Here is a 27,243-nt window from a genome sequence, read left to right as displayed (position 1 = left end):
TCTGTATGTGTTTTGTCTGTATGTGTGTATTGTCTGTATGTGTGTTTGGTCTGTATGTGTTTTGTCTGTATGTGTTTGGTCTGTATGTGTGTTTTGTCTGTATGTTTTGTCTGTGTTTGTCTTTTGTCTGTACATGTTTTGTCTGTGTATGTGTTTTGTCTGTATGTGTGTTTTGTCTGTATGTGTGCATTGTCTGTATGTGTGTTTTGTCCGTATGTGTGTTTTATCTGTATCAGTTTTGTCTGAATGTGTTTTGTCTATATGTTTTGTCTGTGTATGTGTTTTGTCTGTATGTATTTTGTCTGTATGTGCTTTGTCTGTGTATGTGTTTTGTCTGTATGAATGTTTTGTCTGTATGTGTTTTGTCTTTATGTGTGTTTTGTATGTATGTGTTTTGTTGTATATGTGTTTTTTCTGTGTATGTGTTTTGTCTGTATGTGTGTTTTGTCTGTATGTGTGCATTGTCTGTATGTGTGCTTGGTCTGTATGTGTTTTGTCTGTATGTGTTTTGTCTGTATGTGTTTTGTCTGTATGTGTGTATTGTCTGTATGTGTGTTTGGTCTGTATGTGTTTTGTCTGTATGTGTGCATTGTCTGTATGTGTGCATTGTCTGTATATGTGCATTGTCTGTATGTGTGCATTGTCTGTATGTGTGTTTTGTCTGTATGTGTGTTTTGTCTTTATGCGTGTTTTGTCTTTATGTGTGTTTTGTCTGTATGTGTGCATTGTCTGTATGTGTGTTTTGTCCGTATGTGTGTTTTATCTGTATCAGTTTTGTCTGAATGTGTTTTGTCTATATGTTTTGTCTGTGTATGTGTTTTGTCTGTATGTATTTTGTCTGTATGTGCTTTGTCTGTGTATGTGTTTTGTCTGTATGAATGTTTTGTCTGTATGTGTTTTGTCTTTATGTGTGTTTTGTATGTATGTGTTTTGTCTGTATATGTGTTTTTTCTGTGTATGTGTTTTGTCTGTATGTGTGTTTTGTCTGTATGTGTGCATTGTCTGTATGTGTGCTTGGTCTGTATGTGTTTTGTCTGTATGTGTTTTGTCTGTATGTGTGTTTTGTCTGTATGTGTGTATTGTCTGTATGTGTGTTTGGTCTGTATGTGTTTTGTCTGTATGTGTGCATTGTCTGTATGTGTGCATTGTCTGTATATGTGCATTGTCTGTATGTGTGCATTGTCTGTATGTGTGTTTTGTCTGTATGTGTGTTTTGTCTTTATGCGTGTTTTGTCTTTATGCGTGTTTTGTCTGTACGTGTTTGGTCTGTATGTGTTTTGTCTGTATGTGTTTTGTCTGTATGTGTTTTGTCTGTATGAATGTTTTGTCTGTATGTGTTTTGTCTGTGTATGTGTTTTCTGTGTATGTGTTTGTCTGTGTTTTTTGTCTGTATGTGTGTTTCGTCTGTATGTGTGTTTTGTCTGTATGTGTTATGTCTGTATGTGTTTTGTCTGTGTATCTGTTTTGTCTGTATGAGTGTTTTGTCTGTATGTGTGTTTTGTCTGTATGTGTTTTGTCTGTATGTGTTTTGTCTGTATGAGTGTTTTGTCTGTATGTGTTTTGTCTGTATGTGTGTTTTGTCTGTATGTGTGTTTTATCTGTATGTGTGTTTTATCTGTATGTGTGTCTGCACTCTTCTGCACTATGGACTCCAAAGATGTTTCTTTGTGTTACACTCTGTTGATAAATAAACTTGAACTTGAACATGAACATAATACAGGTAGGTAAGTAAATATTCAGAGAAGGTAACTCACCAATAATTTCACAAGGGGCAGTTATAGATGGGAAATCAATGCTGGCCTTGCCAGCAAAGATGCAAACTTGACAATGAATGGTGAGGTGTCAAAGAGCTCCACAGTGTGGAGACAGGCCCTTTGGCCCAATAAGTCCATGCTGACCTAAGTCCAGTTTGCCTATGATCTGTCCATGTCCCTTTCCCATCTGAGTGGCTGTTGAAATGACTTTAGGAAGGTTACAATTGCCTCTGCCACTTTCACCATGCGCCCACCACCCTCCGCGAGAACTTTCCAATAAAAAAGGGGGTAAGGTGTTTGTTGGACGCGGAGCCTGTGCAACACTCACCATTGGGTTGTCTGATTGTGAATGGATAGAATTGGTTGGCCTTCAGCCTTTTGTGTAAAATCTCTTCTGATGAAAGCCAGATGTCCTCCCAATTTCTCAACATCATCCTCGGAGAAGTCTGAGGTGGGCAAGAGGTTTCAGAATGAAGTCGAACTACTCCTGGAGTTCACTCTGAAAGGCTGGACTTAATGGGTCTCGTTCCCTTTGGTCGCCACCTACCTTCATACAGAGCCACATTCCATGTGTTTCAGAGATTACCACAACTTTTCACCTTTCAGTATTCACCCTTCAAGATGTTTTTCGCTCGAGAAACTTTGAGTGAACTTTTATTTGCCTCAAAATTTAAAAAAAACCTGCAATTAAGGGAAAAACTTAGCAACTTTTAAAATGGTTCAAGGTGTTCTGGCTGTGAATTGAATGTTGCCACGGCGATATCGCCCATGATGTCACAAGTGGGAGCCAATGATGGTCGGAGTTGAAAGGTCCCACAAGCTTCTTGTCCTTGGCATTCCATCACCCCAACCCTCAGAGACTAATCTTCCACAGGTCTTGGCCTATAGATCAGCCATTCTCAAAAGACGATCTATGCACCTCTCCTCCCAGGGGCCTTGGCAATTTTAGTCAAGACTAGTCATCTAGTCAAGTCAAGTTTATTGCCAAGTACAACCAGATGAAACAGCGTTCTCCGGTCCTCGGTGCAAAACCTGCAGATACACAACCAGACATAACACACACACAGACAAGCAATAGGACTCATATTTCATCTATTAAAAAAAAATAATAATTATTGGTGTGTACAAATTAGAGTCTTGGAGGGTGAGCGTGAGCAGTTCCTTTGATCATTCACCATCCTCACTGCCCGTGGGAAGAAGCTGTTCCTCAGCCTGGTGGTGCTGGCTCTGATCCTCCTGCACCTCTTCCCCACTGAAAGATGCTGTGTGCAGGGCGGGCAGGGTCTTAATGATTTTGTCCACCCTCTTCAGACCACAATCCCAGTAGATCATGTTGAGTGGGGGGGTGGGGTGGTGTGTGGGGGTGAAGGAGACTCCAGTGATCTTCTCTGCCATTCTTCTGGTCCTGTGGATTGACTGACCTCCGATCTATTTCTCTGCAGCAACCGTACCCCACTGTGATGCAGCCGGCCAGGATGCACTCGATAGAGCTCCTGTAGAAGAATGACATAATGGTGGCCTTGCCCGCTTCAGTCTTCTTGGGAAAGGCAGTCGCTGTTGCGGAGTGTCCACAATAGGTTACTAGTTAAATGAACTCCAAGGAACTTGGTGCTCTCCACTCTCTTCACTACAGAGCTGTTGATGTGTCGTGGAGGGTGGCCATTCCTGGGCCTCCTGAAGTCCACGATCATCCCCTTCATCTTGTCCATGTTGACACTCAGGTTGTTACTTTTGCACCATTTCATGAGATTTTCCACCTCTTCTCTGAGACGTGACTCATCGTTTAAATAAAAGCGTTGATTTCATTTCACCTCAAGTAACATGAATATTTTAAATGATTTTTATGTAGTCAGTAGGGGAGAGTACATAATTATTGCACAATCAGTTTGTTTACAGTTCTTTATTTGTTTACATGGTACAATACGTCATGTACATTTTTTTTGCATTAACCAGAAGTGGTCATTCTTCCTCACCCACAGGGAAAAGAATCTCAAGGTTGGAAGTGGTGTCATTCTAAAATCAGGAAAACCAAAACTTGACTGCTTCGCTGGGAATGGGGCCTAGAAACTTCAAGCAGAATCCTTTGTGGGGGGGGGGGGGGGTGCATAGCCTAAAGAGGTTGAGAATGGTGCTATAAAACACATAATTTTAAAGCTCTGCACTGCACAGACCCTTCAGCCCACAAGGTTATGGCGAACAATAGAAACCTGCTCAACAAACCAACCCTTCCCTAACTCACATCCGTAAGCCTCTATTTTTATTATATCCATGTGCCTGGCTAAGAGTCTTTTAAATGTCCCCATTGCACCAGTCTCCACCACCACCCAGGCAGACACCACTCTCTGTTAAAAAAAACTTAGCCCTGACGTCACCCCTAAACAGATCTCCACTGTTTAGCAATCTTGTCTCACGAGATTTTCTACCTCTTCTCTGAAGTGTGACTTATGATTTAAACAAAAGCCTCGTTTTCGTTTCACCTCAAATAACATGAATATTTTTTAAAAAAATTTATGTGGAGAAGTTTGGAAGAAACCATTCTTCTCTCTTGTTATTCTGGGAAACAGGCACTGGCTGTCCACCCTATCCACACCTCTCATAATCGTGTCGAACTCCCATCCTTCTTCACTCCAAAGAGAAAAGCCCTCACTCTGTTAATCTCGCCTGATATGACACATTCTTCAATCCTGGCCACATTACTGGAAAAGATTCTCGTTTATATAATGCCAAAAACTTGGAACAAACACTTTTGCTGAAGGCCAGTAACATTATCTGATTTTAATTTTTTTTTAAAGTCTAATGTTAATTCTGGCTCATGAAACCCACGTTGCCTAATTATGCCCAATTGACCAACCAGTCCCATATGTTTTGGAGGATGGGAGGAAACTGGAGAATCCATGCAGACATGGGGACAATGTACAAATGTCTTACAGACACCATCAGATTCAAACCGGATATTTTGCTATACCAACCACCCTTCTGGGTACTATACATTTCCACGATATTTGTGTGTGTATGGCCTCCGTCGGTCGTGGTAAACCATGGGCACTGCGCCATAAAGCGAAGCTGGACTGGCCTCTGCACGGCACAAACCAGGGCAGAATTGATGTGGAAATCCACCTGTGGCCAATTCAGTAGGACCACCCCCCCCCCCCCCCCCCCCCCACATGCTGATGTTGGGACCAAAGGAACGGCAAAAGCCGATACGGTTTGGTGCCAGCAGCATTGCAGGAGTTGCCGAGCCAGTGCTGGGTACAGCAGTCAGCCACCTTTGGGACTCCGACTCCGGATTTTTCCTTGGGGTTTGCTCCTAGAACCTGTCCCATGAGTGAGCGCAGCCACAAGGCAGCAGAGGTTTGAAATCAGAGTTTCCCCTCTCCTAGATGAATTCCCAGCTGTAGTTAACGAGCCCCATCTGCCTGGAGCAACTGGTTTCAAGGTGCCAGAGGCCCGCCTTTGCCCCTTCTCCTGTCAGTGACAACAGCTCCGCCGGGCATAAGAACTATGCCACACGTGATGGCCAGGAGTTGGACTTGATGGGCAGAGGCTGTTTGAGCCGGACACCGTGAAGGGCATTTGTCCAGCAGTGGGAGTGCATCCCCACAACAACCCTTCGGCTACGACAACCTATAGATCAATAATTATTAAAACAGACTTGGGGGGTCATAGAGTTGTTCAGCCCTTCAACCCAACTCATCCATGCTGACAGAAGCAACCATCTGTGCAGTTAGCTCCAAACCATTTTCTTTCCACTCATATATCACTTTAAGTAATCCCCGTGCCATCGGTGCTCTGTGATTAGTAAGGGATTGCTTAAGGTGGGATGTGAGTGGGAAGGGAAGGTTGAGAACCACTGCTCTAGACCCAATTGTTACTGAAATATGTTGCCTGAGAAAAATTGTCATTGGCCCATTTCCTTTGGAGTTATGAAACAGTGCACATAACGAGTCAATTAGGTACGGTTAAAACAATGGTTTTCAAATTTTTTCTTTCCACCCACATCCCACCTTAAGCAATCCCTTACTAATCACAGAGCACCTATGGCATAGGGAATATTTAAAGTGGGATGTGAGTGGAAAGATAAAGGTTGAGAACCACTGCACTAAACCATTCCCATCCATTGTCCCCTGTCATCTTCTTGACTTCCCCCATCTTCTTTTGACCAGCATCCGTTCATTCTTGCCCGCTCCCCTCCCCCCTCCCACTCTCTATATTGACCCTGCTATCTCCCTTTCCCACGTGCCTCGGGAAAGGGTCCCAACCCGAAACGTTGACGAAACTGTCTCTCTCCTCGGATGCTGCCTGATCCATAGAACCATAGAGCATTACAGCACAGAAAACAGGCCTTCGGCCCTTCTAGTCTATGCCAAACTATTTTTCTGCCTAGTCCAACAGAACTGCACCCAGTCTGTAGCCCTCCACACCGATCCTATCCATGTGCCTGTGCAAAACTGAGCCTGCTTTCACCACTTCGGCTGGCAGTTCTTGTTGAGTTCCTCCAGCTTCTCATTCTTTGCTCAAGATTTCAGCACCTGCTCTTCATAGAATATAGATCCCTACAGCACAGTACAGGCCCTTCGGCCCTCATTGTTGTGAAGACCCATATATTCCTTATTAAGAAAGTACTAAACCCATCCTAACCTGTAACCCTCTATTTTCCTTCCATCCATGTTTCTGTATTTAAGAGTCTCTTAAATTCCCCCAATGTTTCAACCTCCACTACCATCCCTGGCAAGGCATTCCAGGCACCCACAACTCTCTGTGTTAAAACTTACCCCTGATGTCTCCCCTAAACTTCCCTCCCTTCACTTTTTACATATGTCTTCTGGAGTTTGCTACTTCTGCCCTGGGAAACAGGAGCTGGCTATCTACCGTATCTATGCCTTTCACAATCTTGTAGACCTCTATCAAGTCTCCTCTCATCCTTCTACACTCCAAAGAGAAAAGTCCCAGCTCTGATAACCTTGCCTCATAAGACTTGTTTTCCAACTCAGGCAACATACTGGGAAATTTCCTCTGCACCCTCTCCATAGCTTCCACATCCTTCCTGTAATGAGGTGACCAGAACTGAACACAATACTCCAAGAGTGGTCTTACCCGAGATTTGTGGAGTTGCAACATGACCTTACTACTCCTGAATTCAATCCCCTTATTATTGAAGCCCAGCATCCCATAGGCCTTCTCAACTATCCTATCAACCTGTGCAGCGACCTTGAGGGATGTATGGATTTGAAACCCAAGGTTCTTCTGTTCACCCACACTCATTAGTAACCGACCATTAACTCTGTACTCAGCATTCTGGTTTGACCACGATGAATTGATGATGACACAAACGATGCCTCCCCTGGTTGTTCCTGACACCGCTGTCCAGTCAGTATGGTGGAGGGTTGTGATAGTACAGACCTATCACCAATGTGTATAGTGTATATAGTTACAGTATCTCGACTGTGCTTACAGCGATTGGCTAAGAGCTTAGCCACACCTACTGTCTGGGCCTTAAAGGGTTGTGTCTCTAGTCAGGTCAGATCATTCCGGACTGGTCGGCCACCTGTGAAGAGCTCCTGTCTTTTGCTAATAAAAGCCTTGGTTTGGATCAACAAGTCTTTGGTTCTTTCGACAAGCTCTACAAGGATATAGCCCGCGGGCTGTAGCATCTTGTAGGGAATGTCTGTGTTTAGCCATGTTTCCGTAAAGCACATCACACAGCACTCCCTGATGTTGAAGTTTGGCTTGGAGTTCATCAAGTTTGTTCTTCAAGGATTGTGCATTGGTAGGGAGTGGAAGCCTCAGGGCCCAGCATCTTAGCTTAACCTGTAGCCCCTCTCTGCGTCCATGTGGTTGGGTCTTCTTTGCATAGCCCATGAGCCTGCTGCTGGTAATTCCCGCGGTGTTTAAATGGTTTGTGCAATGCCCCTTTAAATTTCCCGCGATGTTTAAATGTAATGACCGACTCCTATCTGCGAGGTATAAATGGCCTGATTGCTGACAGTTTAAAACTCCCGCAGTGTTGAACTTGCCTGATCACCGGCTGCTTAAAGGTCCTGCAGTCCGACTGAGACCACTGATTCTTCCAATTCTGAGGTCTGCCAACGTTCTTGGGATATCCTTACTTACGGTAAGTTTGATTTTATAGTTCTGGTTCAGGGGTCAAATTTTAATAGTTTTGAATGGGAATATTTGGTAATTCCTGTCAGAGCTGCACGCAAAGTGTTGCTGTTGTAAGGCGCCATCTTAGCTAGGATTGAAGGGCGTCTACTTAGAATAGAGATGTGAAGGAATTCCTTTTTTCCACATTAGGAAGATTTCAGGAGAACATTTCGCGATCTTTATCAACGAGTTTTAAGACTAAATAAGATCCATGCCCTTTAATTGCCTTGTTTAACTTTATTTATGATCCGACAATACCTTTGTTGGTATCTCAAGATAAGGTTTTAGCTTTTAGTACGTTGATAGCCAGACGACGGGTTCTAATGAAGTGGAAAGATGAACTTCCACCGACTCATGCACAGTGGCGACTGGACGAAAGTTTGGAAAAAAATGGATACGATATCAAAAAGTTCCAGTTTGAAAAGATATGGGGTCCATTCACAGAATACTATCACGTCTGGCAGTTTTAGGGCGGTCGGGCTGTTCTGACGATGCTCTGTCTGGCTTCTGGAGGTCGCGATCTGGTCCAGTTTCACCGATTTCTCTTTGTTTTTATAGGTAACCTTGATTAGAGGGAGGGGTTCGAGTAGTGTTGGTTTAGATTTTTCCTCTTTCATTTTTTAAAATAAATTGATAAATTACGGTTTCTATATGATGGTTCTAGACAATAATATTATTTGATATTATACCATGTTATGAGCAGATTTCATATAATGTAATTCATATGAGTTTCCTTTTTAATTAATAATGAAAATTGAAAATTGTTAATTCATGCTTTTTTACCAGTTATATAATATGTCCTTGGGTCGTAGGTTTTATATCGGAGTGGCCTTCTCCTATGCAGGTTTTTTACCCGGGCTGGAGGGGTCTGCCTCCCCTCCTAGGTCGGTCCATACTGCCCGGACCGGGGCCGAGGCCGCCACAGCTCTCCCTGTGCCTGTACTGGGGCCGCCGCCTCCCACTCTCTGCCCGGATCGGGGCCTCCGCCTGCCTCACTCGACCGAGGCCGGGGCCGCCGTCTCCCCCTTGCTCCTGCCCGGATCGGGGCCGCCGCCGTCTACCCTTCGCCCGGACCGGGGCCGGGGCCGCTGCTGCTCTCCCTGTGCCCAGACTGGGGCCGCCGCCTCCAACTCTCTGCCCGTATCGGGGCCTCCGCCTGCCTCACTCGACCGAGGCCGGGGCCGCCGTCTCCCCCTTGCTCCTGCCCGGATCGGGGCCGCCGCCGTCTACCCTTCGCCCGGACCGGGGCCGGGGCCGCTGCTGCTCTCCCTGTGCCCGGACTGGGGCCGCCGCCTCCCGCTCCCTGCCCGGACCGGGGCCTCCGCCTGCCTATTAACACTATTACAAACACCCTTTTTCAGCAGAGGGACAGCCTTAAGACCACCTGGATGCATCCCCGATCCAAACACTGGCACCTCCTGGTGCGAGAAAGTGACAAACGAGATGTGCCCCACACCAGGGTCATGCCTAGCGCGGAATGCCACACTGACCACCGGCTGGTTCGCTGCAAGCTCAACCTTCACTTCAAGCCAAAGCCCAGGAACAATAAAGCCCCCAGAAAGAGGTTCAATGTGGGAAACCTGCAGTCAGACGAAGCGAGAGGAAACTTCCAGGCAAACCTCAAAGCAAAGCTCGACGATGCAACCCGCCTCATGGACCCGTCCCCTGAAACCCTCTGGGATCAGTTGAAGACTACCATACTGCAATCCACTGAAGAGGTACTGGGCTTCTCCTCCAGGAAAAACAAGGACTGGTTTGACGAAAACAGCCAGGAAATCCAGGAGCTGCTGGCAAAGAAGCGAGCTGCCCACCAGGCTCACCTTACAAAGCCGTCCTGTCCAGAGAAGAAACAAGCCTTCCGTCGCGCATGCAGCCATCTTCAGCGCAAACTCCGGGAGATCCAAAATGAGTGGTGGACTAGCCTCGCCAAACGAACCCAGCTTAGCGCGGACATTGGCGACTTCAGGGGTTTCTACGAGGCTCTAAAGGCTGTGTACGGCCCCTCACCCCAAGTCCAAAGCCCGCTGCGCAGCTCAGACGGCAAAGTCCTCCTCAGCGACAAGATCTCCATCCTCAACCGATGGTCAGAACACTTCCAATCTCTTTTCAGTGCCAACCGCTCAGTCCAAGATTCCGCCCTGCTCCAGCTCCCTCAACAGCCCCTAAGGCTAGAGCTGGATGAGGTTTTCACCCTGGATGAGACATATAAGGCAATCGAACAACTGAAAAGTGGCAAAGCAGCAGGTATGGATGGAATCCCCCCAGAGGTCTGGAAGGCTGGCGGCAAAACCCTGCATGCCAAACTGCATGAGTTTTTCAAGCTTTGTTGGGACCAAGGAAAACTGCCTCAGGATCTTCGTGATGCCACCATCATCACCCTGTACAAAAACAAAGGCGAGAAATCAGACTGCTCAAACTACAGGGGAATCACGTTGCTCTCCATTGCAGGCAAAATCTTCGCTAGGATTCTACTAAATAGAATAATACCTAGTGTCGCCAAGAATATTCTCCCAGAATCACAGTGCGGCTTTCGCGCAAACAGAGGAACTACTGACATGGTCTTTGCCCTCAGACAGCTCCAAGAAAAGTGCAGAGAACAAAACAAAGGACTCTACATCACCTTTGTTGACCTCACCAAAGCCTTCGACACCGTGAGCAGGAAAGGGCTTTGGCAAATACTAGAGCGCATCGGATGTCCCCCAAAGTTCCTCAACATGATTATCCAACTGCACGAAAACCAACAAGGTCGGGTCAGATACAGCAATGAGCTCTCTGAACCCTTCTCCATTAACAATGGCGTGAAGCAAGGCTGTGTTCTCGCACCAACCCTCTTTTCAATCTTCTTCAGCATGATGCTGAACCAAGCCATGAAAGACCCCAACAATGAAGACGCTGTTTACATCCGGTACCGCACGGATGGCAGTCTCTTCAATCTGAGGCGCCTGCAAGCTCACACCAAGACACAAGAGAAACTTGTCCGTGAACTACTCTTTGCAGACGATGCCGCTTTAGTTGCCCATTCAGAGCCAGCTCTTCAGCGCTTGACGTCCTGCTTTGCGGAAACTGCCAAAATGTTTGGCCTGGAAGTCAGCCTGAAGAAAACTGAGGTCCTCCATCAACCAGCTCCCCACCATGACTACCAGCCCCCCCACATCTCCATCGGGCACACAAAACTCAAAATGGTCAACCAGTTTACCTATCTCAGCTGCACCATTTCATCAGATGCAAGGATCGACAATGAGATAGACAACAGACTCGCCAAGGCAAATAGCGCCTTTGGAAGACTACACAAAAGAGTCTGGAAAAACAACCAACTGAAAAACCTCACAAAGATAAGCGTATACAGAGCCGTTGTCATACCCACACTCCTGTTCGGCTCCGAATCATGGGTCCTCTACCGGCATCACCTACGGCTCCTAGAACGCTTCCACCAGCGTTGTCTCCGCTCCATCCTCAACATCCATTGGAGCGCTTTCATCCCTAACGTCGAAGTACTCGAGATGGCAGAGGTCGACAGCATCGAGTCCACGCTGCTGAAGATCCAGCTGCGCTGGATGGGTCACGTCTCCAGAATGGAGGACCATCGCCTTCCCAAGATCGTGTTATATGGCGAGCTCTCCACTGGCCACCGTGACAGAGGTGCACCAAAGAAAAGGTACAAGGACTGCCTAAAGAAATCTCTTGGTGCCTGCCACATTGACCACCGCCAGTGGGCTGATAATGCCTCAAACCGTGCATCTTGGCGCCTCACAGTTTGGCGGGCAGCAACCTCCTTTGAAGAAGACCGCAGAGCCCACCTCACTGACAAAAGGCAAAGGAGGAAAAACCCAACACCCAACCCCAACCAACCAATTTTCCCCTGCAGCCGCTGCAACCGTGTCTGCCTGTCCCGCATCGGACTTGTCAGCCACAAACGAGCCTGCAGCTGACGTGGACTTTTACCCCCTCCATAAATCTTCGTCCGCGAAGCCAAGCCAAAGATAATATGTATCAGTATATATTATAATATTTTCCTTGTTATATTAATGCAACATGTATACGAGTTTATTACATTGAATTCAATAAAAATATTTAAAAATAATTTATTTTGCCAGAGGATGGTGACTCTGGGGAATTTGTTGCCACAGGCAGTTGTGGAGGCTGGGTTATTGGGTATATTTAAGGCAGAGATCGATAGGTTCTTGATCAGCCATGGCATTAAAGGTTAATAGGAAGAAGACTGGGCAGTGGGGCTGAGTGGGAGAATGGATCAGCTCATGATTAAATGGTGGGGCAAACTCAATGGGCTGAATGGCCTATTTATGCTCCTATGTCTTATGGTCATGGTCTATGCCTCTCATAATTTTTTAGACCTCTATTAAGTCATCTCTAATCCTTCTTTGTTCCTTCTTAGCTTGGTTAACCTTGCCTCATAAAGACACGTTCCCCAATCCAGGCAGCAGCCTGGTAAATCTCCTCTGCACTCTCTCCGTAGCTTCCACATCCTTCTTGTAATGGGGTGACTTAGAAATTAACACAAAGACTTATGGGCTCAAGATGCTAATTGGAGAAATGGGTAGTGTGGCTCATGGGCCATGATGTAGCAAGTGCACAGCATGGTATTGCGAACGGCCACCGCCAGATCACAGACTTACCTGACACATTGCAGGCTAGCAGTGCTGGGCACCAAAGTACAGCAAGTGGATCAGACGAAGCCCCTGCCTAAAGGTGCGGGGCGCTAATGGCTCATAGCTTTAACCTACTGGCACTGTGGACCAGCAGCTGTTCACTAACAAGCTCATTAACAGGCAGGCAATAAAAGGTCTGTGTCTGTCTGCAATAAACCAGTCTGGAGTTGACTACCTTTGTGTGTGTTTGCCTTTATTTAGTAGCATCTACCGTAGTAGCCATTACAAATTGGTGACCCCGAAAGTAAGATTCAATGAATTTGAATCATTATGGAAAAGGAGGAAATTTCAACAGGTGCCACCACAACAAGATAGTCCAGAACTCCTTTGTGATATATCGTTGGGCTATCCTCGACCATTGGTCCCATTATCTTGGAGATGGCTTCTTTTTGATGACATTCACAATCTATCACACCCATCCATCAGGACTTCAGTCAAAATAATGTCAAACAAGTACATGTGGCATGGGCTGAAAAAAGACGTCGCGCAATGAGCACGAACGTGTATATCCTGCCAATCTGTGAAAATACACCACACCAAGGCACCCCTGCAGCCTTTCCCGACAATACGCAGAAGATTTGAGCATGTGCATGTGGATCTGGTTGGACCATTACCAGTATTTCAGGACATGAGGTATATTCTCTCGGTAGTAGACCGCTTCACCCGCTGGCCAGAGGCCATTCCATTACCAGTCAGTGATACTGAGGCATGTGCTAGAGCGTTAATCTTAAATTGAATTGCTAGATTTGGAGTGCCTACACACATAACTTCAGACTGTGGACCACAGTTCACTTTGACGTTATGGGCTTCCTTGGCTTGTTTTTGTGGTATACAATTGCACCACACTACTGCGTACCATCCACAGTCCAACTGCCTAGTGCAAAGTTTCCATCGACAACTTAAATCTTCACAGAAGGCCCGACTCACCAGCCCCATCTGGGTCAATGAACCTTGGGATCTACTAGGAGTATGAACAGTTCAAAGGAAGATCTGTTTGCATCGTCTGCAGAATTGATGTATGGTATGGCCCTTATGGTTCCAGGAGATATCCACTTCACAAGCAATTCAGATATGGATGTCCTGCAACAACTCCACAAGGGTATTGCTAACAGCAAACCATCCTCTACCAACTGGCATGGCAAACCTAGGCAACAAGTGCCCCAATCACTATTAAACACTGAATTTGTATTCGTACGAAGACAGGTTCCAGGGGCACTGTTACTAAAACCATATGAAGGACCATTTCATGTGATTAAGAGAGATGGAGTGGTATATACATTAGACATCGGAGGGCATCGTCAGCTATTCAGTGTGGACAGACTTAAACCTGCCCATACGGACCCTACTTCACCAGTTCATTGCCCTCAACCCAGGCAACGTGGACGTCCACCTAAGTCAAGTGTTAAAGTGACGATTCGGAGGGGGGGGGGTGATGTAGCAGGCGCACAGTGCGGTATTGCCTGAGACATCATGGGCTAGCAGTGCTGGGCACCAAAATACAATGGATCAGATGAAGACCCTGCCTAAAGGTGCGGGGCGCTAATGGCTCATAGTTTTAACCTACTGGTTCTGTGGACCAGCAGCTGTTCACTAACAAGCTCATTAACAGGCAGGGAATAAAAGGTCTGTGTCTGTCTGCAATAAACCAATCTTGAGTTGACTACCTTTGTGTGTGTTTGCCTTTATTTAGTAGCATCTACCGTAGTAGCTGCTACAAGGCTATCAATCTAAAATTTAAAAAAATTAAAGTGTCTGCAGGTGCACTTGACTCAGGAAGGCGTGAAATGCCAAGTGATTTGTCATGATGGGTTCTTGATAGTTGGCATGTGCACAATGGGCTGAAAGGCCTTCTTCAGTGCTGAATGACTATATTTACATCACTCATAATATTTTATTATGATCTATAACACGTTCTCTGTCTGAGGGCGAGAAATCATTGCAATTAGCTGACCGGTTAATGTAGCATGATACATAAATGTGTCCAATTAAATAACACTTTCAAACAGATATCACTAAATTCCTCCAAATGGCCTGACAAAACTCCTTGTTAAAGCACATCTGGGAACAGGGAGCATCACAGTGTAACCCCTCCAAGAGACAAGCTGTCGCCAGTAATTGTCAGGACAATTTATCTCTCTCGAGTTGAACTGCATGTTCCACCTTAGTGCCTCCATTGAAAGATTCGTCTGCCTGTTATGAGAGCCTCTGCTTTTGGCAGTGTCAACATATTTTCTCAAAAATATTTGCTCACAGCTTGTGAACCGGGAAGAAGGTGGTAAACATTGCAAAATCAGCCCTGGATGATTCCAGCACATCTTGTTGAGCAAGCAGTGACATTGAGAAATGACACCGGTTTTTGGTTCGGAGAAAGGATTCAGGGCCATGTGACTGAGACTGGGCTCACTTCCAAGATTCAGGCTTTCCCTGTGAAGGCTGCCATTGTTTCCCCATCCTGTCACTCAGTTCCAGGGATGGGCTGAGTCATACGCGGCGCGTACCAGGCACCGTACACCAACTGCAGAAGCCAAAACACCACACAGGACCTTGGAGGGTTTGAGCACTGAGCTCCAGTGACAAAGTGGCAGTGTGGCTTATTTCTCTGGCATGGGAGTGAAAGAGGACATTCCACCTGTCAGATCAACATCAAATCATCCTAGCCTAGGCTGCGGGTGTTATTTGAGTAAGATATTAAAGGCTCAGTTTTCATTGAACATTCCAGCACATTTGGTCACAATGTTGTGCCAGCCTAGGTAAACCCACTCCGAAACAACCTAACCCAGTGATTCTCGACCTTTTTTACACCCCCATAGCACCTTAAGTAATCCCCTACTAACCACAGAGCACCTATGACATCCTATGCTATAGATGCTCTGTGGTAAGTAAAGGATCATTTAAGGTGGCATGTGAGTGGAAATAAAAGGTTGAGAACCACTGATATAACCTTTCCCAACCTCGCATCTGTAACCCTCTATTTTTGTGATTAATCATGTCCCTGTCTAAGAGTCTTTTAAATGTCCCTATTGTACCAGCCTCCACCACCACCCCTGGCAATACATTCCAGCACCCACTACTCACTGTGTAAAAAAAACTTAGCCCTGACAAAATTCCCTCTCTTCACCCTAAACAACTGTCCTCTGGTATTTGATACTCCCACCTTGGGAAAAAGGTGTTGGCTGTCCACCCTTTCTGTGCTTCTCACAATCTTGTAGACCTGTTACCTCTCATCCTTCGTCGCTCCAAAGCAAAGCCCCAGTTCTGCTAACCTTGCCTCATAAGACACGCTCTCCAATTCAGGCAACATCCTGGCAAATCTCCTCTGCATCCTCTCCACATCCTTCCCGTTATGAGGCGACCAGAACTGAACACAATACTCCAAGTGTGGTCTGACCAAAGTTTTATGGAATTGCCACATTTCCTCTCGGATCTTGAACTCAATCCCTCGACTAATGAAGGCCATATGGCTTTCTGATTTTGAGCAGAAACCTTGAGGGGAGGAAAGCTCAGGGGAGATGTTGGGGGTAAGTTTTTTTTACACGGAGAGGTGTGGGGGCCTGGAAAGCCTTGCCAGGGGTGGAGGTGGAGGCTGAAACATTGAGGGCATTTAAAAGACACTTAGGCAGGCAGATGGATGAAAGAAAAATATAGGGTTACACAATAGGAAGGATTTAGTACTGTACACTTTCCAATGTTACAGGGTATATTATATTTTATATGAATATGTCTTTAAAAGAGATAGATTGTGGAGGGTTCAGCGTAGGCCCCCACTTCACAAACGGATGATTACAAAATGCATCTCATTTAAATGCTAGAGCTTTGATCAAGCCAGACACCCAGGCTCCAAAGACAATTAAATTGTTTTGGAAGGAATTTCAAAAAGCAGGTGCAAATGGAAGAATCAGGGCTCAAGTGCTGATAAAGATCTTTCAAAGAATTGGGTTGGCCCTGCAAGAAGTTCTGTTTTTTCACAAGTAGAGAGAGAGAGAGAGAGAGAGAGAGAGAGAGAGAGAGAGAGAGAGAGAGGAAAGAACCAACAGGATTCCTCTTAGAGAGAGACAGAACTGAGTTCTGCAGTAGCTTTTAGGGCAGCAAAATGCCAAGCTGGCTGGCTTGTTAAAACCCCATTTTGAAGATGGGTTGTGAGTTCTGAATTCAGCCTGTTCAAAGCCCTTGTAGTCCATACAAGAGGAAACGGCTGGCTAGAGCGTTTCTCCTGAAATAAAGGGAAACAAGAGGAACTCTGTGGTGTCCTGGAAAAAGAGGTTATCATTTGGAAAACGCAAGATGGGGCAAGTTTCTTCGGCAAGACACTGAAAGTAGCTGATCGGAAGGAATCAGTTTGTGTCCAATGAGCAACAAATCTCTCTCTGAAAACCAAAAAGAACCTTCCTGAGTGGTAACCATTTACCTTTCAGTACCAAAGCCTGGTGAAGATTCATAAATGTTCAATTCTGAGCACAGTATAAGAATTGCCTGATACCGGTGAAGTTGGAGGAGTGAGAAGTGAGATTGGACTGTGAACCAAAGAACTTTCCTGAACTTACACACACATTATATACACGTGCGCTTAGAATGAGAATGGGGTTAAGTTAATAGTAATAAGTTAAAGTTTGATTCTATTTTCATGTTTAAAGGTAATTAAAAGCAACTTTTCTTGAGCAACGATTTGTCTTGGTGAATTTCTACTGCTGCTGGGTTTTGGGGTCCTCTGGGCCCGTCACAGCAACATTGTATTTCATTTCCCACTTCTCTGCCCATTCAACCAATGAACCAAAGGCACGATCTCACTTTGACTTTTCGTGCACATTTTTATTTATTGTTGTAATGTGGTTGATATGAACGTTCGCCCTGTGATACTTCGGCAAAACCACAAATTTCAAGACTTGTTCATGACAATAGATTCTGATTCATTCTCCTATTCTATCTCAGTCTCCCTGCAGCCATTTATGTTTCCACATCACTACCTGCCCCTCCACCTATCTGTTCTATGCTGTATGACTCCATGACTTTCGGACATCAAGGATTGATGGGAGACATTCAATGGGATCTTAGGTATCTCCTATTTTCTTTTAGATATTTTGTTTAATTTGGCATGATTTTTGGCACATATATACTAAACACAGAACACTGCAGTACTGTACAGGTCCTTCTGCCCTTAATGTTGTTTTCAACCTATATATTCCTATCAGAAAAAAAACCCACTAAACCTTTCCTACCCTACAACCCTCTATTTTTCTTTCATCCATGGGCCTATCTAAGAGTCTCTTAAATGCCCCTAATGTTGCAGCCTCTACCACCACTCCTGGCAAGGTATTCCAGGCCCCCACAACTCTCTGCGTTAAAAAAAATTATCCCTGGTGTCTCCTCTAAAATTCTCTCCCTTCACTTTGTATAGATGTCCTCTGGTGTTTGCTGATCCTGCCCTGGGAATCTCGTAATCTTGTCGATCTCCTCTCATCATTCGCTCTAACCCAGTGCTTCTCAACCTTTTTATTTCCACTCATTAAGCATTCCCTGTGATTAGTTAGGGATTGCTTAAGGTGGGATTTGAGAGGAAAGGGAAGGTTGAGAATCACTGCTCTAGACCCAATTGTTACTGAAATATTTTGCTGAGAAAAATTGTCATTGGTCCATTTCTTTTGGAGTTGTGAAACCGTGGACATATGAGTCAATTAGGTACGATTGAAATGGTGGTTGTAGCAGCCCACTCTGCAGGCCAACACAGGAAATGGCCATTGAACATGGTGATCGAGCAAGCAACACGGCAGGATGGGAGACCCGTCCACTTAGGCCACAGTAATAGTGACCGAATCAAGCAAATGCCGTCAGCAGATCGCAGGGGGGTCCAATCCTGGCCTGCGGATCCAAGGCGGCCAATTGGCAGCCAGCTCCACTCAAGCCCCGCCCCGGTGGTGATGTGGCCGGCTGCCTATAAAAGGCAGAGCTGCATCTCTATAAAGTAAGTGTCAACTGCACTCTCTTCATGTGAGAGTTTTCTTTCTTGTAATAACCTCAAGCTATAATCGTAGAGACCCACTGAATGCTTTTCAAATTTTTTTCTTTCCACCCACATTGCCACCTTAAGTAATCCCTTACTAATGGTATGTGAATGGAAAGAAAAAGGTTGAGAACCACTGCTCTAAAGAGAAAAGTCCCAGCTCTGCTAACCTTGCCTCATTGACATTTTCTGATCTGGCAGCTTCCAGGTAAAAACACAGCATCTGCGGAGTTTTGTGTTTCACTCAACATCCTTGTAAAACTCCTCTGCATATAGCTGGTATGTTCTTGTGCTACACTCCTCTACCTTGCATGTTATATGTCAGGGGTGGCCAAATCACGACTCGCGAGCCACATGCTGCTCTTTGACATGTAACTTGCGGCTCGCGGGGTGGGTAGGTGTTGGCAGCGGGGAGGGTAGGTGTCCGCAGAGGTGAGGGTAGGTGTCGGCAGCGGGGAGGATGGCTGTCAGCGGGTCGCCAGCTGACTGTCAACAGCCTGCCCACTGCTAGGCACCTGAAAGCTGCTAGCTGCTTTGCCTTGCTGCTTTCAGGTGCCTAGGGGAAATGTTTGCTTGATTCGGCCGCTATTAATGCAGTCTAAGGGGACATGATTAGAAAAAAATCTTTTGCAAAATTGCTCCCTTTTAAACGATGCTTCTTCACTATCTGCAGTGTATCAGAATTTTGCAAATGGATGATTTGCAAGACAAGGATTGGAAAATACTTTCCCCAACAAAACTGTACCAGGGGTGGACAACCTCCTGCACTGGCCGCCCCAGCCCTGATGTCCCGCGCTGGGGTACTGTCAGGCAGCGGGGAGTTGGGTCGCTGGGCAGCGGGGAGGGGGGCTATCAGGCACGGGGAGTTGGGTTGCCGGCTGATTAATCATCAGCTGCACCCCCCCCCCCCTACCTCGCTAGGCACCTGAAAGCTGCTAGCCACTCTTAGGCTGCTGCTTTCAGGTTACTAGGGGGAGCGCTCCGAAGCGGAGAATATATCTCCCCGAGGTGGATTGAGGAAGTACACCTCGGGGATGGGTTCTCCACTTTCAGGTGGCCTCCCGACAGCCGCATTCGGGTATTTTAGGCGGCTTTACATTCAGGTATTATAGCCACCTGAAAGGGGCTAACGATAGTGTTGGTGGGTGTGGCTGGCTATCGCCAGATTGCTACAGCTCTCAAACATCTGAAGTTTATGGTATGCAGCTCTTATGTTAAGCAGGTTTGGCAACCCCTGGTATATGTTAAGTGAGAGATAATACTGAGGACCTTTATTTTGGAGTTCCTTATGGATTTGTGTGTTGAAAGGGATTTAGCGGCAACTTGCACAGTTACACACACATTAAAACTCTTTGAATGAGGACAATGAGAGCATGAAAACACGTTGAAGGTAACAGACATGATGCATGCAGGAAGTACCTTGGATGTAGTGTGTACAAGCCAGGCAGGTCTTTCACAAGGGCAGCACGGTTGACATAGCGGTCAGCGCAACACCGTTACAGTGCCAGTGATCTGGACCGGGGTTCAAATCTGCGCTGTCTGTAAAGAGTTTATGCGTTCTCTCTGTGTCTGCGTGGGTTTTCACCGGGGGTCCAGATCCCCCCCCACTATTCGAAACATACTGGTGGCGGGGGGGGGGGGGGGGGAGGGGGTGGTTGGAGGTTAATTGGGTGTAAATTGGGCGGCATGGACTCGTAAGCCAAAATGGCCTGTAACCGTGCTGTACGTCTAAATTTTAAATAAAAAAAAGATTTAAAAATGATACCACACAGGTGCTTATGAGAAATCAATGGAATTATGATATTAAGAACTCAGCACCACTGATTATTTAGCCTGAAATAATGTCTGTGGGTTACAGTTTGAGTAAAGCAAACAAAAATGTTACACTATTTACTGATAACTCTCCATTAATTTCTGGTTAAAATGAAAGTATCAAAAATCACATCATGTGAAGCAAAGGTGCTCTTAAAGGCATATTAGACGTGCATTTATATGATATTGCTTCCACTTTTAAAATACAAATGACTTTTTCAAGTAAATAATTACAGACCCCAGTTCTCCAATCCAGGCAACATCCTGATAAATCTCCTCTGCACCCTCTCTGAAGCTTTCACGTCCTTCCTGCAATGAGGCAGCCTGAATTGAATGCAACATGCCAAGTGCGGTCTAACCAGAGTTTTATAGATCTTGTGGCTCTTGAACTCAATCTCCATGCTAATGAAGGCCAACGTATCAGAAACCTTCTTAATGACCCTGTCAACCTGCGCAGAAACGTCAAGAGATCCATGAATTTGGGCCTCGAGACCCCTCTGTTCTTCTGCACTGTTAAGAATCAGGGTGAAGTAGATGAGTATGAGAGGAAAAATGGGTTGGAGGAAAAATGAGAGGGAACAGGATTGATCTGAGGGCAAGCATAGGCTTGGAGGGTGAATGGCCTCCTTCTACATAAGAAAGTATGAAAGATATGTAAAATAAATAATACAACTGATTATAACAATTTATAGATGCAAAATTATATAATAGATTACTTACTAAAAACAGAACATTACAGCACAGTGCAGGCCCTTCAGCCCATCATGTTGTGTTGACCTACAACTGGTTAGTGCGACACTGTTACAGTGACAGCAACAAGGTTCGAATCTGGTACTGTCTGTAAGGAGCTTGTGTGTTCTTCCCACGTCTGCGAGTGCTCCGGTTTCCTCCCACCTTTCGAAACGTACAGGGTTGTTGGTTAATTTGGGTGCAATTGGGCGGCACAGGCTTAAAAGGTCGGAATCAACTTCTGTGCTGTAAATAAAATTTAAAATAAACCTACTCAACAAACTGAACCTTTCCTCCCTCACACCCAAAACCCTCTATTTTTCTTGCATCCATGTGCCTGTCTCAGAGTTTTTTTAAATGTTCCTCCATCACCACCCCTGGCGATGCACACACTACTCTCTGTGTAAAAAACTTACCCCTGGCTCCCCTAAACTTTCTTTCCCTCACCATGTACAGATGTCCTCAGGTGTTTGCTACCCTGAGGAAAAGGTGTTGCCTGTCCACCCTATCTGTGCCTCTCATAATCTATTAGGTCATCATTCATATTTCTTCGCTCCAAATAGAAATCCCTTAGCTCTGTTAACCTTGAGTATAGTGTGCAGTTAACCCTAGCTCTGTTAACCTGGAGTATGTTTTGGTCACCTTATCTAAGGAAGGATGTTCTTGCAATGGAGGGAGTGCAGAGGCGATTCACCAGGCTGAGACCTGGAATGGCAGGAATGACTTATGAGGAAAGATTGCGCAAATTGGGATTGTACTCGCTGGAGTTTAGAAGATTGAGAGGGGATCTCATAGAGACCTATAAAATTCTGGCAGGACTGGACAGAATGGATGTGGAAGGGATGTTTCCAATGGTGGGGGAGTCCAGAACCCGGGACCATGGTTTGAGGATAATAGGCAAACCATTTAGAACCGAGATGAGGAGGAATTTCTTTACCCAGAGGGTGGTGAATCTGTGGAATTCATTGCCACAGAGGGCAGTAGAGGCAGGTTCATTGAATATATTTAAGAGGGAATTAGATCTATTTCTTCAGTATAAGGGTATTAAAGGTTACGGAGAGAAGGCGGGGACGGGGTACTGAACTTTAAGATCAGCCATGATCTCGTTGAATGGCGGAGCAGGGTCGAAGGGTCGAATGACCTACTCCTGCTCCTATCTTCTATGTTCTATGTTGCCTCGTAGGACACATCCTCCAATCCAGGTACATCTCCTTTGCAGCCTCTCCGAAACTTCCATGTCTTTCCTGGAATGAGGCAACCAGAACAGAACAGAATACTCCTTGTATGATCTAATCAGAGTTTTATCGAGCTGTCACATTACCTCACAGCTCTTGAACTCAATCCCCTGACTAATGAAGCCCAGCATAAGCCTTCTTAACTGTCCTATCAACCTGCGCAGTAACCTTGAGAGATCTATGGATTTGAAGACCAAGGTCCCTCTGTTCTTCCACACTGTAAGAATCCTCCAATTAACCACGTACTCTGCCTTCAGGTTTGACCTTCCAAAATGCATCCCTTCACACTTATCCCAATTGAACTCCACCTGCCACTTTTCCACCCAACTCCGCACCCTGTCTATATCCTCTTGTAACTGATGACAGCCTTCGACACTATCAGTGGCATCACTAGGGTTGGTGTCACCTGGTGTAGTAACTCAGGGTGTGACCCACCATGGGCCGAGCGTGAAAGAAACAGGCGTGTGTTCTTTATATGGCCGGGGTGGCAGCGGTGGTGCTGAGCGGAGGTGGGGGGGCTCCTACCAGAGCGCATTAAAAGGTTCAAAAAGTAAATTAGCATCGAGTTTTATCCTCGTAGGTATGTTGATGCATCTAAGCTGGGCTGACGAAACATGTTTTTGTCGTTATAACTAACTACATGGATATTTTTATTAAAAAATAATACATTTCTGCTGAAATGCTGCGCAAAACTTTTATAGACTGTCATTTTGGTGTCACCCCCTCTGATGGTGCGGTCCACACACCACCCCCCCATACCCACACCCCACTAGTGACGCCAGTGAACACTATCCACAACACCTTAACCTTCATGTTATCTGTAAGTTTACTGACCTATCCCTGTACTTCTTTCTCCGGGTCATTTATAAAAATCACAAAGAACAGGGGCCCCCAGAACAGATCCTTAAATTAACATGTAATAAATTCAAACAATGATGAATTCATCGATATCTTGGCTGCTCTGTTCTCCAACTTCTTCACTCCAAGATGCATTTGACACCTCAAAAGTGTCCAGTGGTTTGTCCTCCCAGAATCTGCTGTCACATTTCATTCTTCAATAGTTCTTGCAGTTTTATATTCTGGGTGAGCCATCTTTTTCATGATGCCAATATGAAACGGTGCACATAATGAGTCAATGAGGGACGACTAAACCAATGGTTTTCAACCTTTTTCTTTCCACGCACATCCCACTTTAAGTAATCCCTGTGCCATCAGTGTTCTGTGATTAGTAAGGGATTGCTTAAGGTGGGATATGGATGGAAAGAAAAAGTTTGAAAACCACTGTTTTAGTCGTTCCTCATTGACTCGTTATGTGCACGGTTTCAGAACTCCAAAGGAAATGGGCCAATGACAATTTTTCTCAAGCAAAATATGTCAGTAACAATTGGGTCTAGAGCAGAGATTCTCAACCTTCCCTTCCCACTCACATCCCACCTTAAGCAATCCCTTACCAATCACAGAGCACTAATGGCACAGGAATTACTTGAGTGGTGTGTGAGTGGAAAGAAAAAGGTTGAGAACCACTGCACTAAACCTGAACACTGTGTCCAAACATTTTTCTCAATAATAACCGTACAACTCTGGTCACAGCATGGATGGGAACATTTCCCCACTGAGTACCAGCTCCAATGTGAGAGCATTTCAGCCATTGCCACTCTCGTAAGGACAAGAAATAAGAGCAAGAAGAGGCCATTTAGCCCATCGAGCCTGCTCCGCCATTCAGTAAGATCATGATTGATCTGCCCAAGGACTCAGCTCCACCTGCATAACCTTTAATACCCCTGTTATTCAAACATCTGTCTGTAACAGGCTCATAAAGGAACCCCATCACCCTGATCACAGCCTCTTTTTGCTCTACCTTTGGGCTTGAAGACCAGCACCATTAGGTTCAAGAACAGTTTCTTCCCAATAGATATCAGACTATTGAACCTTCCTTTATTATGTGAATAATGCACTCCTCCAACACTACAGAAAGGACTAGTAGCAGGATTTACTGCATCTGGTGCACCCTTTGTGGCCTTCTGTACATCGGAGGGACTGGGAGATCACTTCGCTGAGCACCTTCACTCTGTCTGCATCAGTGAAAGGGACCTCCCAATGTCCAAACATTTCAGTTCTGTGCCCTACTCCTACATGTCTGTCCATGGCCTCATGTACTATCCCACCAAGACCACCCATAAATTGGAGGAACAGCACTGGATTTTCTGTCTGGGTGCTCTCTGGCTGGGTGGCATTAACATCGACTTCTCTGGTTTCTGCTAACCTGCTCTCCTTTTCCCCCTCCCTTCTCTTCCCCCTGTCAGCTCTCCACCCCCATCCCCCTCTATTCAACAAGCCATCCCTCCTCCCCTTGCTGTTCCCTCCCTCCCTTCTCCACCTATCACCTCCTGCCTTTGTGATCATGCTCCTCTCCCCATGTTTCCCCCTTACCCTTTTTATTCAGATGCCTGCCGACATTTTTCCAGACCTTGATGAAGGTCTCAAACTGATATGTCAGTTCTGTATCTTTACCTTTGCTATATAAAGGACACTGTTCGTCCTGCTGAGTTTCTCCAGCTTTGTGTTTTTTACCTTAGAAAGGACTGTCTCTATTACTAGTGTTGGCGCTATTCGAGCGTGGAGAAGAACAACACGCACACCAAAGCCTTGAAGTCAAGACTGGTTTATTGCCCTGGCCATCACGTTTATACGGGTCCTGGGCATTGACGTCAGGCCATAGCATTATTGAAGCACCAGCTTGGGATTGGCCAGCATTCCTGCCACAGTTCACTGTCTTTCCACCATGCGGGAGGTCACCTGGGGCCACGGTTGGTATCCCCCCCAGGCCCGCGCAGTCGCCGTGTTTGTTGGCCATTTTGTGGGCTGGTCTGCATCCCCATGCGCAGGCTGCTACATGACCCACCCCTGCCCCTCCAGAACCAGTGATGGGACCACTATCCATCGACTTGGGAAGTCTGTCCCTGCATCGTGGGGAGGAATGGAGACCGGCTGGTTACAATCCAGATATGTCGGTTTCAGGCGGTCAATGGTAAAAGTCTCCTCCTTACCACTGACATCGAGGACAAAAGTGGGGCCCCTGTCCCTGATGACCCTGTAGGTCCCCTTGTAAGGTCTTTGTAGGGGCAGCCAATGTATGCCCCTTCACATGAGCACATACTGATGTCTTTAAGTCCCTGGGACGTCATGTTTGGGCTGGCCACGTGGTGGGGGTTGTTGTGGAACTAGGGGCCCCAGTTTTCACTGCAAGTTCTCATGGGTGGGGAGGAGTCACGTGATGGAGTAGTGGCCGGTAGGAGAATACCAGCCCTCTCCAGAAAAGAAGGAAAAAAGTGAAGAAAAAGCAAAGCCTCAGACACATAAATCACAACAAATAAAAAATAAAGGTGTGGAGAAAATGGCACCTAAGAAAGAAAAGCCAAAAACAATGGGAAAAAAAGGAAAGACACTGGAAGAGAAAGCAGGGACCCACTGTGGAAAGAGGAGCCCATTCCCCGAGGTTAGTGGAGACCCCGCAGGGTCGTGACCCACTGACTGAAGGACTACAAAAATGGCTCACGGAGCCAAACAAGTGCGTGATGTGCACGACAAGGAGAAAACCGACGGGAGGGGGGACCAGCTGAGAGAGGCCTGAGAGCAGGGCTCCCAGCTGGAAGATAAAGAAAGCAAAGGGAAAGAGAAGGGTGAGAAAAAAAGGAAACTAGAGATACAACATATAACCAACCCAGAAGAAGAGGACCAACATCAAGATACCATGGAAAAAAAACCCAACAAACTGAGACAAGAAGCTCAACAAGAACGTCAGAAGGGACACAGATACAAGAAATAGAAATAGAAGACACAAACCCAAGAGCAGACACAGAAGAAGGAGAAGACCAAGCTCTGCACTGAGGAATAGGAGATAAAATAGATGGACAGTACATAGATAAAAAAAATTTCAAGAACAAATGAGAGCATTAAAAGAATGGTTGACACTAGAATTTAGTGAAATGAAAAGAAAAATGAAAAGTACAGAAGAAAAAGTGAGTAGAATAGAGCTGGTCATAACAGAAATAGGGAAAAGATTAGAAAATGTGGAAGAACGAGAAATGGCTGTAGAAATGGAAGTGAACGACTTAAGAAGAAAATTGGAAGAAAGTGACAAAAAAGTTAAGGAAACACAAGAGTTGTTAGCTCAGAAGATGGATATAATGGAAAACTATAGTAGGTGAAACAACATAAAGATAGTGGGCCTAAAAGAAGATAAAGAAGGCACAAATATGAAAGAATTTATAAAAGAATGGATCCCAAATGTTCTGGGAATGCCAGAAATGCAGGAAGGAATGGAAATAGAAAGGGCACACAGAACACTAGCCCCAAAACCACAGTCACAACAAAAACCAAGAAGCGTTTTAGTAAAATTTCTGAGATACACGACAGAGAAAATATATTGGAGAAGGCAATGAATAAAATGAGAAAGGACAAAAAAACCACTGGAATACAAAGGTCAAAAAATTTTTTTCTACCCAGACACAAGTTTTGAGCTCCTAAAGACGCAACAAAATCAATCCTATGGAAGAAAGGCTATAAATTTATGTTAAGATATCCAGTGGTGCTTAAAATAGTTATCCCGGGGCAGCAAAACAGACTGTTCTCGGATCCAGAGAAAGCACGAGAATTTGCAGAACGCCTGCAGGACAGAAAGAGAGATGAAGAGATGTAACAAGAACGAAGAATGATGACAAACTACATATAAAGATGTAAAAATAATGTACAAGTAAGAACTAAAGGAGGGAAGAAAAGGGAAATAAGGAGAAGATACATATAAAGAAGTAAAAATTATGTATTTTTTTTTCTTTGGCTTGGCTTCGCGGACAAAGATTTATGGAGGGAGTAAATGTCCACGTCAGCTGCAGGCTCGTTTGTGGCTG

The 27,243-nt window shown here is 45.5% G+C and overlaps 1 protein-coding gene across 2 annotated transcripts in view; it reads right to left on the bottom strand.

Annotated features, from left to right (window-relative positions):
* LOC138751983 (cation channel sperm-associated auxiliary subunit TMEM249-like) overlaps positions 1-15,853 on the bottom strand; it is a 45,788-nt gene extending 29,935 nt beyond the window's left edge. The window contains exons 1-2 of one of the 2 annotated variants that reach the window (XM_069915105.1): positions 2,302-3,569; positions 2,083-2,200 (exon numbers count right to left, since the gene is read on the bottom strand). In XM_069915105.1, the coding sequence (XP_069771206.1) occupies positions 2,083-2,200; positions 2,302-2,319 (136 nt within the window). In that variant the 5' untranslated portion in view covers positions 2,320-3,569. Of the gene's footprint in view, positions 1-2,082; positions 2,201-2,301; positions 3,570-15,828 lie in introns of those variants that run through there. The other variant, XM_069915106.1, reaches the window with a different exon arrangement.
* Between the last annotated feature and the right edge of the window lie 11,390 nt (positions 15,854-27,243).

This window comes from Narcine bancroftii, chromosome 1, assembly GCF_036971445.1.
Source record: "Narcine bancroftii isolate sNarBan1 chromosome 1, sNarBan1.hap1, whole genome shotgun sequence".
NCBI lineage: Eukaryota > Metazoa > Chordata > Chondrichthyes > Torpediniformes > Narcinidae > Narcine > Narcine bancroftii.
This window is presented reverse-complemented; position numbering and strand designations above follow the sequence as displayed.